The following is a 12,911-nucleotide window of genomic DNA, read 5'->3' as shown; positions in this document are numbered from 1 at the left end:
CACTCATGTCGGCTATAAACAAAGCATTTTAGTGGCCATTAGAAGTGCTTTACGCAAAAACAGCTCTTGTTTCTCACCATAGTTGGAAGTGCAAGTTCTACCCTCATAAGGTTTCAAGTAAAAAATGATTGATTGGTGCTTGTGAGCAGGTTCTTGACCTCAGTGTGGATTTAAGTGCTGTCAGTGCTGCAGAAGAATGAGGATTGAGGGAAACAACTTTGGGTGCTTGAGCTGATATTTCTGCTTTGTTTTAAGTTCCAAGAGTGGCAGTGGACTTGTTATTGTTTTCTATTTCTGTCAGACTATATGTCATATGTGATAAAATGTTGTCTCCCAAAGAATGTTTGGGGAATTAATAAAATAAATAAATTATAGGGAAAATTACTTATTTAGTCTCTAGGGTTTACACTCAGTTTATTGTAAAATTATGATTTTACAACAAAGATCCTAAATTTTAAAGGACCCAATCCTAAACTAATGTGCATTAATTATAGGGAAAATAATATGGATTGGACCGAGATATAACGAGTAAGTTACCAAACACCACCCTTAATCGAGATGTTGCCAATCATAGGACGCCACGGCATTGACAACGAAAACCAACCTATGTGAGCTCGGGTGCTACGGCATTGGCACCCAAGCTCTACCTTACTTAACAAGTCTCCAAACAAACAGTTAAAGCAAGTAACTTCTTGGCCCAGAAAATTTACATATCACATATTTGAGGTACTTTCCATTATTCATACAACAGTAATGTGAAGGCTCAAAAGAGAAGATAACGTACGTCGGATTCATAATCAGCTGGGGTGCGTCATGCTTGAAGGTGTGGGACACAAATCACGACATTTTTCTGCCGCCCCCTTTCACAATCACATCGCATCCTGACCCTCCAATGCAGAACGATAAGACACCATTTCCAAACCTGTTTGAGACAGACAGCGACTACCTTGCTCCTCTCCCGATGCGGAAAAAAAGTGCTCCATCTTGATTTGATAAATAATGAGAATCCTTGGTTCAACATGAGTCAATTATGGCTATGATTTCTAGGTCAAACACAACTCGGCTTGATGAGCCCTAAGGGCTATTATAAGGAAAGCTTGAACCAAGTATGATCTCTTTGGAATCTACAACTAAAAATATATGTTTGGTTATTCGTTCTCGAATTTTGGATAATTAATTATTGACTTAAGTATCGGAGCTACCACTGTCAACTCACACCAACAAGCTCTTCGTACATCTTTTCGTTTTGCAGATCATCTCATTTCAGTGGTCACCTACCAAAAAACTGCATCAACACATGATATTTATTAACGGTTCTAAGAATCATATCTCAATAATATAGTGTTAGAATCATAAAAATTTCAATAATCTAGGTACGTATATAGGATCCAAATAAAACTTATATAGAATCCCTTAGAATAAATAGTTCAAATTTTCATATCACAAATAAAAATGTTGATTGGGTAGGGGGTCAATTAGAAAAATGAAGTTCTGATAGTGGTTAGGTTGGGTTATGAATGTCCAAGAACAAACTTCTCTCAACTCGACTAACCGTTTTTTTTTTTGCTGACATGTTTGCATAAGGGGAGCAAAACGGGGATGATGATTCAAACTAGTAATATTCGTTTTATGAGGCGTGACTCTTAGCCGATTGAACTACTCGATTAACCCTTGTTGATGGCGTAATTTGGTCATCTTGTTGAGTTATGAACGTCCCAGAACAAACTTCTCTCAACACGACTAACCCTTTTTTATTTTTTTTGCTGTAATGTTTGCATAAGGGGAGAGAAATGGAGAGGGTGATTTAAACTAATAACATTTACTTTATGAGGCATGATTTTCAGCCAATTAAACTACCATTTGGGACTCGATTAACCCTTGTTGATGGCATAATTTGGCCATCTTGAAGTGGTCAATCAGTAAGTAATTTTTAGCAGTCATCGACACCTATTAATTCAATAGTTATAAACTGCCCAAAAATAGCCCTAGAGAATCGATTTCCAGCCCTATATTTGTATGACAAACGTACACAGTACACATTTATTAAACTTGTTTATGTGTTTGTATACCATTAAATTTGTTTGTTTGCTATCTCACAAAGGAGAAATGGACAGGATTCTAACTTTGACAACCATCGTACCACGTCACTTTCTATTCACGCGTTTAGACCCCACACGGAAACCAGCCATCACTGACATCAAGACTGGCTCAATTCTTAGGATTCGGATTAAATTCTTAGCAATTCCTAAGTAAATATGAGAAAGCCTAAACAAGATTTAGAGCATTCTCAGCAGTTTTTTTATCATTTTTTTTTTAACATTTAAGAATTTAAATTATTTTTTACTTTTCTATGTCAAAATACATACTAATAGCTTCCCTTAATCATTCCCTATATCATTAAAATATTTATTTTTTAATTATATTATATATATGAGAGGAGAGAGTAGAGAAGAGAGAAAGTAGACCTTGTTCGAGCAGGTGGGTTGGTGGACAAGCTACCTAAGATCTGCTAGGACAAGTAAACTTTGTAAAAGCTTTCTCACATTTATTGTCCAAACACAAAGATTTGTGAGATCTTTGTCCTAATTCTTAGTCGCTAAGCTTTCATAACTTGCTCCTACTAAGATTGGATTAGGACCCTCCAACCATTCTTTTTGGGTAAGTAGGGACCCTGCAAGGCTGCAACCCATCACCATATCACCATAGCTAGAAGGGATCGCTTTCGACAACACGAATTGAAGGACAGTGTGGGGGTGAGGGTGGGAGGGAAACAACAAAAGAAGCTTGGGCCACGAGGCCCCCAGTCACCGTCGGACGAATGACTTGGTGGATGTGGTGGGATAATAAAACAGGGGACTTTTGGAGGGTTTGCTCTAGTCAAACATTTCACATTCCTTAAAGCGTACAGATATATATGAAGCAAGCAGCATGCACCAACCAAAAAGGATGTGAAGAAGATTAAGATATGACACGAAGAAGATGGGTGGATTACTCCAGGCTCTCATCGCTCTCACCCGCCATGCCTCCTGGATACCCAAACGAGCTTCTCTTCTTGCATGATAAGCACTTCGAGTTACATGGACAGATTATGATGTTTGTTCTCGTCGCTGTCTTCTCTCTTTTCATCTTGTTTATTGTCTTGCTGCCTCGCCTCAAGAGCGCTAGTGGCCAAGAATCGGAGCATTCGGGCTCAGTGACTCGGCAGAAGTGTCCGTTGCCGTGGCCGAGGAAACGGAGGACGATGGAAGATGTTACACCAGAAGAAGGGTCAGTGCAGCGAGAGAGTGAAGTTAGCAGAAAATTCCCCCAGTTCAGTAGTTCGGTTTGAGAGAGCTTTTGCTATATAATTCATATTACTGAGCAGGTATTATGAACCTGCTTGAGGGTTAATTATTTCAAAATTCACTATTATTTTATGTACTTAATATTCTGAAATTTAGGTTTGATGCTTGGTATTAATTAATCTCTAACCAGTGGCTGTAAGTCTCCCATGATCTGTATAATCATCTTCCCATGATATTTACTTTGCTTAAATCTTATGGTTTAGATCTCCCTAAGACAAGCTCCTAAATTCTAGGAGTTTTTGTAATTATGCTTCTTCCAAAATGTCACTCTCTACTTTTTGTTACTTGTTTAAGATATTTCTTCGAAAGACTAGAAAGTCGTCTCTCACAATTATTCCAAAAATTTAAATTGATAAAAAAAAAATAATAATTTAATTATTTAATTAATATTCTAACACTTATTATTTCTTTTCCAAAAACGCTCAACCCGCTTTAAATCAGTCTAGTACAAATGCAATGAGCTCTAACATTGATTGTAAAGGTATGCTCAATGTACATTACATACTACAGTAGAAAGAAACAATGCACAAGTTTCAATATTACATTGGATTCCAGATTGCAAGAAGAAATTACCATCTCATTTATCATAGGCTGGCTCTCTTTTTTGGATAAATGAGTATGTATTGAAAAGAATGAAGAAAAGAAACGATGGCACAAAGGGTAAACCACAGTGAATATGATTCTCCATTTCAAATGGATACAACGGTGTACATTATGTCAATATTAATAGTCTTTTAAAAAATTTAAATAATATGACATCATATACATGAATTGATTCTATCAATTTCATTTGAAATAGAAACGTCTTGTCCAAACCCCAAACAAAAGGATGCACTTGAGAAGGAGCCCCATAGGCATACAAGTGCAATTAATCTTACAAGCCTAATAAGAGTTGGCTCTCTTGTCCTAAAATTGTCCAAAATTTTAGTATACAACAAATACATTATCCACCCCTACGTCAGGTCAATCCCAACACTTCCCTCTGTTCATCAAGTTTGCTTTCCTTAACTACTGAAATCAGAAAACAAGAGTGCCCACCAATATGGAAGTCAAGGGAACTGTCAGGTTGTCATCAAGCTCAGTGCTTATAGGGAGTGATTCCACCAGTGCTGAGGCAAGAGACACAACCAAAAAGCCCAAAACCATTTCCCAATTTCCCCGAACAAATCCAAATAAGGAGAAATAGTACATATACCTGTCAAAGTATCATTTATCACAAGCAAAAACAAATAATTATGCAGAGCTCAAAGAGTAATAGAGGGGGGAATTTTTTACCCTACAGATGCCAAAAATCCGCCAGACACCATTGCTACACTGCCAGCTACAGATTTGTCTCTGTTGTAGGGAATTTTATCACCACCAAACCGCCTTCCAATAATGTCAGCTAAACCTGAATCAGGGAAGTAAAAGCCCATTATTTCAAAAGTCAAACAGAGAAGATCTGAGTAGGTTTGCTGTTTTTTGCACAATTGTGCAGAAGCTGATGTTAATTACTACAACGGCTAGAGTCTACCCAAATCAAGCCAACAGAACAGACAAGAGTAATTAACTCGATAGGAATTACCATCCCCAGCACAGAGGTTACAGATTGCTGCAATTGAAATGGGGGAAGTTCTCCAATAAATTATACAAGCCAAAGTGATTGTTATAGTATAGTAGAGTGGTCCCTTGAGAAGTTCCCTGATGCATAAAGTAAGCTAAGGACAAACTGAAAAGTAATGTAAAGATATGATTAATCAATCAATCAAAAATATGTGTGTGTGTGTGTGTGTGTGTGTGTGTATACTTAAAAAGAAAAATGATTTTGCTTTGAATCTTTGCTCAGACGTGGCTCAATTTTAGAAAATTTGATTCCCACCTAGGAGATATCAGAATTTATATGGCAACCCAGCAGATAGAACCTTAACCAGTTCCTTATTTTGGATTACCAGAGGATATAATATCAAAAGTCCAGACAAATTAACCTCATTTCTGATATGGGTCAAGCACTTGAGTCATTTCATAGCAAAAGTGGTCTCTCTAGGTGGGATCAAGTCCAGGGAAGAGAAGCAGACATATATGACTCATTTTTCAGAGAAACATTCCAATTTCCCAACCAATAATTCTCTCAGAGTTGTAACCTATAGTCTCCGTGTCTGCTCATTGACTTCACTATAGCCTCATCTTTCATTATTCCAAGTCCCAAGAGAAGCATTCGTATGATATTGATGCCCAGAACAAGAGATGCTAAAATGGCCCCCCGATGCCCAGAACTGTAATATTTGGTAATAGCTATTCAGAAGACAGATTATGTAGTAAAATTATGAAAAAAGTTCATTGACAATAATAAGATTACCTGAACAGAGGCCAGCAAAGCATGAAAACCAGCCCGATGCTTATATGCACAAGCTTCCGATTCAACTTCTAAACATGGCCAAAAAATAAAGAAAGTATTTGAGGGAAAAAGTAGAGGAAAAGAAAGACACAAAATTAACAATGTGGAAAATTCCTTAAATGCACATACTTTCAGACAGCATGTTATGCCTGTTTGTCCCATTTTTAATTGACTGCATTTAATTATATGGTTCTTTAGTTTTGCAAGAAAAACAAAATGCCACCACAAGGGCTAGATTAAAAGAGAAAGAAAGCTAATCAAAATCCATCTCATATAGTATCTAAAGGCTTTAAAAATAGGACGACCTTTGTTTTTTTTTTTTTTTTGGTTTGTTTGTTTGACATGTTTGCAGGGAAAAGGAGATTCGAATCACCTCCCCCTAAAAAATAGGACTTTTGTCTATAGAAAAAGCTTAAAAAAATATTTTAAACTTTTAAGATTTCTTCAAACACAGTTTTAGACTATTTTAGAAAGAAAAAAAAAATAAAAAGAAGTTTTTTAAGTGCCTTGTCGCAATCCAAATAGGCTCTAAGTTTGCATGTAAATTTTTTGAAGACAACTACATGGGAATTTTGATATATACATGTATAGGCAAGTCAGACATCAAGCAGTTGTGAATTAGAGAAACAAGAATCAGCCACTCTGAACCTATCCTTAACTTCCTTCTATATAAACCAATTCTGAACCTATATTTCTGCAATTCACCCGAGCAACTAAGATTATTAACCAAACCCAGAAGAGCTCTAATAAAAAAAACCCAAAAGAATCAAATTCCCATAAACTTGTAACCACTTACTGATACAACATACAAAAGAACAAAGGGGGATTTTGATTTTGACCTGGTCGAAGAACCCTCGTTTGGCGGTCTCTACCCAGACTCGAAGAATCGACAGCACGATGCAACCGCTCAAGAGGGTGGCGCAGATATCGGAGACGACCGGGTTCTCAAGCACCATAGTAGCAGCCGGTGGCTTGGCGTCCCGGTTCAGTACTCTGGTCTGTCTGGGTCTGGAAGGCTTCAATCTTAATGTAGTGTGGGCCAACCGGCCAAGTATTCGCGTGGCAGAGTTTCAGACACGGGAAACAAACAGACGAATGAAAATAAATCCAAAATGGAACCCCTATGTTGCGTGCTCAATATCTTTACCCGTTTGATTATTCTCTCTCACGCGCACAAGCACAACCTTTTTAACTACAGTCTCTTTCACCCCCCAAAGTCAAAACCACTTTAGTTTCGTTCATGGCTCCCTTATCTCTCTCTCCTTAACTCGTCTCAAACACTACTTCGTCTCTCCAAAACGTGCACCAGCTAGCCAGCAATAGCTGACCAAAAGAGCTCAATAATTGAGGTACCAAAAGGCCTCCCAAAGTCTATCTGTAGGTAACTCTCTACTGCTCCTATTGACTATTAGATATTAATAATCTAGCAGTTCCTACTAGCTTTTGCATATAATTATTATTATTATTATTATTATTATTATTATTATTTTTAAGAATATAATAAATTCTGTGAAGTTTTAGTAAAATTTATGAATTCGCTACTTTCAACCCATGCATTTAGATTGTAATATTCTACACAAACCGGTTTCTTTAACTGGTCAACTTTTTACCCTACATTTTGTTGTCAACTTTTTTGAGCTATTCATGTGTTACATTATAAGGAGTAGTGTTTTTTTTTAAAAAAAATGATGAAACTCCCCAAGATAGGCCACTTTGTGTACCACTCTTGAAGGGAAAATTCTGAACCCGTGCAAGGCACCCCACTCTTGGTTTTCAATTTTTCTTATAAATTTTTTATTAAGTTATATATATATATATTAAAATGGATTAATTTGACCCCTCATTCATACTTTAGTTCCTCTAGATGAGAAATTTTGGCTCCATCCCTACTCCGCATGGATTGGGTAAGACTCAGCTTCATTGTAAGCGTAGCCCCAAAAAATTATTTGCCAATAAGTCCAAGCTAGGCTTCACCACTTGTGGTAGGATTTAAGCAGGAGTTTTTTGATCAGTAGATTGTTGTATTGGCACATACAAAATATACAATTGAGTCTTCTGCATTCTAAATTATGACTAAAGTTTTTGTTAAATATATTGAAGAGGAGAGAAAGGAGGGAGCGTAAGCGTAGAAACGTAATGGGATACATCTTATTTATTAAATTGTGTTGAACAATATTACAATAATCACAAAAAACCCTAGAATATATAATAATAATAAACCTAATAAGGAAACATAATAGAGTAGAATATAAAAAATTCTAACATCCCCTAAAACTCAAAGTGTAAGCTTGAGTTTTGGAAAAAGAAAGGGAAATAATTTTTTGCTTTTTCTTTTAATGGGCTACTTATATATATTTTCTTCTATATTGTGATATATTATATATACCTCTTTATTTATAGAGAGAATGAGTAGAGGATAAACAATCATAGACTAATTCGGGTAGAGAATAAACCTTAATAGGAAAGACAATGTACAATAAGTTTATAGAATATTTTCTTCTTGTTTCAATGGCAGAAAATTATCTCTATCATATATGTTGTTCCATTTCCAGGCAGTGCTTGCAGTCTTACTTAAGTGCTATAGGGGTATCATTTATCATTTATGGCTACGTAGTACGTACACCCTGAAACATATAAAAAAGAAGACGTAGAAAATTGTTAACCAGCAGGCAACAGTCATTGAGGAGGTCAACTGGGAGGTTTAAAAGAAGAATTTTCTCGCCAAGTCCAACCCCATGCACCCCGAAGCTCACCAACTACTCTCCTTTTCCTCCCCCGATCATCATCGCTTCAAGCTTTTGCTCAAGCCGCTGTCTCGAACCGCAAGTGGTGCACGTCGGCCAGCACGTGAACCGGGACCAGACCCGACAAGAACCTCGACACGGTCTTGTCAAGCTTCTCCATCTTCCTCGCCAGCCGCAGGTTCTTGAAGACGTTCCAGCGGGGGGAAGCGAGGACCTTGTGGGACAGCTTAAGGCCGTCCCTGAGGGTCTCGGAGAGGCGGTCGAGCTGGGACTGACGGGACGCCGGTAGCTCGACGCCGGAGTACTTGATCTCGAGGATGATGGGTTGGAGCTGCTCGATGGAGGAAATGAGCTGCTTGGCGCTCGACTTGTGGAGGCAGGACTTGAGTGATATGGCTATCAGCGTCTTCAGAAGCTCGGTGGCCATCTCGCCAGCGAAGAGGTCCGTCACAGCCATAATGGAACCAAAGCTTATAGTGGTAGTATTAGGAGCTGAGAGCGAAGAGAAGGGAGCCTTGGAAATTGATCCCAATTGAGATCTGAAGAGAAGTGGTTCGAATGGGACGACCACGACGGAATCGGGGCGAAGATATTCACGTTTGCAGATGAAGCAGCCATTTCTTTAAATAAATAACACTCTACTAGAGTAGAGTTAAACTTTTGACTTTAACTTTTGTTTTGGCTTTTTATGTTTTAATTTTTTGAAGCAATTGCCTAGCCACCCTGGATTTGTCGTTGGGTGGCCATCGCTAAAGAATATTGCGTCAACGAATAGATTATAGAACTTATTTCGTGCAGGATGAACTTGGGGGTATTGGTTTTGGGAATCAGACCCCATCCTCTCATAAATTTTGTTTTTTTAAAAAACTAATTATGAAAATTGTACATATTTCTCAAACTACCGTTCAGTTGATAAATTCTTTCAAGCTTTTAATTGGGACGTTCTCGAGACTTTACGGGACCCATTGGAACACTGCGGTAACTCGGCCGAGACTTAGCCAAGCCCCCACCGGACCCAATCGGCCTGGACCCCTCTGTGACACCGTCGCGACTTTGTCGGGTCCCGACCAAGGCATGTACTTGTATATGTTTTTGTGCACCACTATCGGAACTCAAATTTTTTAAGTTATATATATATATATATACATATATGTTGTGAATAAATATTAATTTTTATAGGATAATATTATTAAATAAAAATATTTAAAAAAAATGTAGTAATTTTTTGTAGAGAAATTTTTTTTTGGTTAAAAATATATTTTTACCAAAAATATTTTATGTCGAAATAAATAGAATCTAAGTTGGAAAAAAAAAATCAAGGTTAAATTTTTTTAAATTTTTTTTACATAACTGAATTTCCAACTTGCATATATATGAATTTATTCATAAAACAAAATTAAGAACAAATCAGAGTTTGCTTCAAAACAAGGCCAAGTAGCTCGAGAAGCATGTCGTCGAGATTGTCCCTTCAACTACCAAACCCATTTTTAGACCCATCTTTCATAATTTTTTTATTTTTTTTGGAAAAAAAATAAAAACAAAAAAACTAATTCCCTTTTCTTCTCTTCGCAACTAGCTGCATCAATCAACCGAAAATTCATAGTAGTAAGAAGAGATCCTTGGCTGATTTAAAAGACAAGATGTTATCTAAGATTGTTGGTTGAAAATCAAAGTTGTTGTCTTAGGCGGCTAGAACCACTCTCCTTAAATCAGTTGCCAATGCCATTCCTTCTTATATTATGTCTTTGTTCTTGCTGCCCAAGGGTTTTTGTAAAGAGCTCAACTCTTTATTAAGGAAATTTTGGTGGGGATTCCCTCAGGACAAGAATCATAATCTTTCCTTTTTGGCTTGGGATAACATTTGCAAACCTAAGGCCTTGGGTGGTTTGGGTATTCGTACTATGGAGACTTTGAACTTATCTTTCCTTGCCAAATTGGGTTGAAAAATTATTACTGAACCTTCTCTTTTGTGGGTGGCTACTTTGTCTGGGAAATATCTTCGAAGTAGAGTCTCCTTTCTCAATGCTTCTATTAGCCCTTCGGCTTCTTGGTTATGGAAGGGTATTCTAAAGGCAAGGCAAGTTGTGGAATTAGGTGTTTGTTTGGCAGTTTCTTCTGGTCAGGATACCAATATATGGAAGTCTCCTTGGATTCCTTCCATTCAGCTCTTCAAGCCTTCTCCTAATCCTAATCTAGTGGATCTTCCAGATTTTGAGGTTGCTGATTTGTTGATTGAAGGTGGCAGGTCTTGGAATGTGTCTCTCTTGGCTGATTTGTTTGATTCTAATTCAGCTCAGCACATTCAAAACATTCACTTATCTCATGAAGTTTTCAGTGATAGGTGGACTTGGGCTGCTTCTCCGAATGAGCTCTTTTCTGTTAGGTCAACTCATGAATTAGCCTCTTAGGATTTGGCTTCCCGTTCTTCTCCTCTCTCTCCTAAAGATTGGTCTTGTCTTTGGTGTTTGAAGTTGCAGCATAGGTTAAAACATCTTCTTTGGAAGTTGGCATGGAATATTCTTCCTGTGCGTGCTTCTTTGGCCAGATTTGTTAACTCATTTGATCTGGATCATTGGTGTTGCCCGTTTTGCAAAGGTCTTCAAGACTCTCTCTCTCACATTATGCTTGAGTGCTTTTTTGCTAAGATTTTATGGAGGAGCTCTCCTTGGCCCCTTCTTACCGATGCTTTTTGTGAGTAACCTTTTGCAGATTGGATTGTGGCTATTTTGAGGCCTCATCAGAAGCTTGCAATTCCCATTCAGGAAGTCCGCAAGTTCCAACTTCATGCTATCATCACCATGGACCATATATGGTTTTCCAGGAACCAGCTTGTCCATCAAGCTCTTAACCCTTCCCCTTTGCAGTCTCTTTCTGATTGCTTCTACCACATCGGATCATTGTAAAGCATGGACTGCTTTCACTTTGTCCTCCATTTGGTCTCCTCCTTTGCCAGGTACCACCAAGGCAAATTTTGATGTGGCTTTGTCTTCAGATTTTGCAGTGGCTGCCACAGTGGTAAGTGATTCAAATGGTAACATCATTGGAGCTGCTACTAAGAAAATTCTTACGAAGGATGTCGCCATAGGTGAAGCTCATGCGACCCTTTTGGCAGTTCATACTGCAGTTTCTTGTGGTGCTTACTCTCTCATCCTTGAAGGGGATGCCCTCAATGTAGTCCTTGCTATTCAACAACCCCAGCTGTTTGCGGGTTGAAATTTTTCTAATGTTGTTTCTGATATTTCTTTGTATTTACATTCTTTCTTTAGTTGGAAGGCTGATAAAGTTTCTAGGAGTGCCAACTTTAGAGCATATTGTTTGGCTAAATTGGCCGCTTTCCACCTAGTGTTTGAAAGCATTCCCATAGGATCATCCATTCTCTCGTCCATCTGGATCAAGAGTGGTAAAGATCCCCCATTGTAACCTTTTCCCCTTCTCAATTAAAAAAAAAAAAAAAAACAAAAAAACAAAAAAATCAACCCAAAAAAATCACGAAATGAAAGTTGAGTTTCCAAATCATGAGGTCTTTAAATATTATGTTATATGAAAATTTTCTCTTCCATTCTCTTATTACTTTACCTCCACACTTTTGCTCGCTTAAGTATCGGATTAGGCATACAGAAGCAGAGCTAAGAATTGATTTTAGTCGATATTTAAATAATAATTTTTATTTTTATTTTTATGTATATTATATAAAGAAATAGTTTATCTATATTTTACTTGTATAATTGACAAAACTCCCAATAAAAAAATAACTAAAAAAAAAAAAGTAATTGAAGCCTACTGCCCATTCCACAAATCGTATTATTTTCTCCAAATGAAACCACCTCAACTACCACACATCTCTTATCAATCTAACACCTCACTATGAGATTGATGTTTCCACCAACTCTATGGACTTTAACAATTGAGGAATGCTAAGCTTACAAACAAATTTTACAGAAAAACTTTTTCAAACTGATGTGGCACAACATGATTGAATATAAGATAATGTCAAATTTTGAAAAACCTAATCATGTTGTGCTACATCAATTTGTAAAAGTTTTTCTATAAAATTTGTTTGTAAACTTAGCACTCCTCAATTGTTAAAGTCCATAGAGTTGGTGGAAACATCAATCTCATAGTGAGGTGTTAGATTGATAAGCTAACCGAGGGGTAGGGGTGGGCAAATTAACCGTTACCGTTTAACCGGCCGTTTACCGGCTTCGACCGAACCGATATAAACCGTAACCGATATGCCGATATCCTTATCGGTTAAAAAAAGTATACCGGAATTCGGTCCGGTCCGGTTAAGCGGTTCTTATCGGTTAACTGGTTAACCGATAAGAAACCGGAATTTTTTTTTTTTTTTTTTTTTTTTTTTTTAAGTCCTAGTCCCAAAACGGCGCCGTTTAGTCTTTTAGAGAGGTTTCCAAATTCCCACAAGTGACACAGGTTTCCGAATTTGTGTAA

At 37.4% G+C, this 12,911-nt stretch overlaps 1 protein-coding gene across 1 annotated transcript; it reads right to left on the bottom strand.

Annotated features, from left to right (window-relative positions):
- Window positions 1–3,993: 3,993 nt before the first annotated feature.
- Window positions 3,994–6,944, bottom strand: LOC132163768 (probable phytol kinase 3, chloroplastic). The gene is made up of 6 exons (XM_059574141.1): window positions 6,558–6,944; window positions 5,680–5,747; window positions 5,465–5,596; window positions 4,909–5,024; window positions 4,620–4,734; window positions 3,994–4,539 (listed from the first exon to the last, which is right to left on the bottom strand). The coding sequence occupies exons 1-6, from the start codon at window positions 6,672–6,674 to the stop codon at window positions 4,362–4,364; spliced, it is 726 nt and encodes a 241-aa protein (XP_059430124.1). The 5' UTR covers window positions 6,675–6,944; the 3' UTR covers window positions 3,994–4,361.
- Window positions 6,945–12,911: the final 5,967 nt, after the last annotated feature.

The sequence above is a fragment of the Corylus avellana genome, chromosome ca10 (genome assembly GCF_901000735.1).
Source record: "Corylus avellana chromosome ca10, CavTom2PMs-1.0".
NCBI lineage: Eukaryota > Viridiplantae > Streptophyta > Magnoliopsida > Fagales > Betulaceae > Corylus > Corylus avellana.
This window is presented reverse-complemented; position numbering and strand designations above follow the sequence as displayed.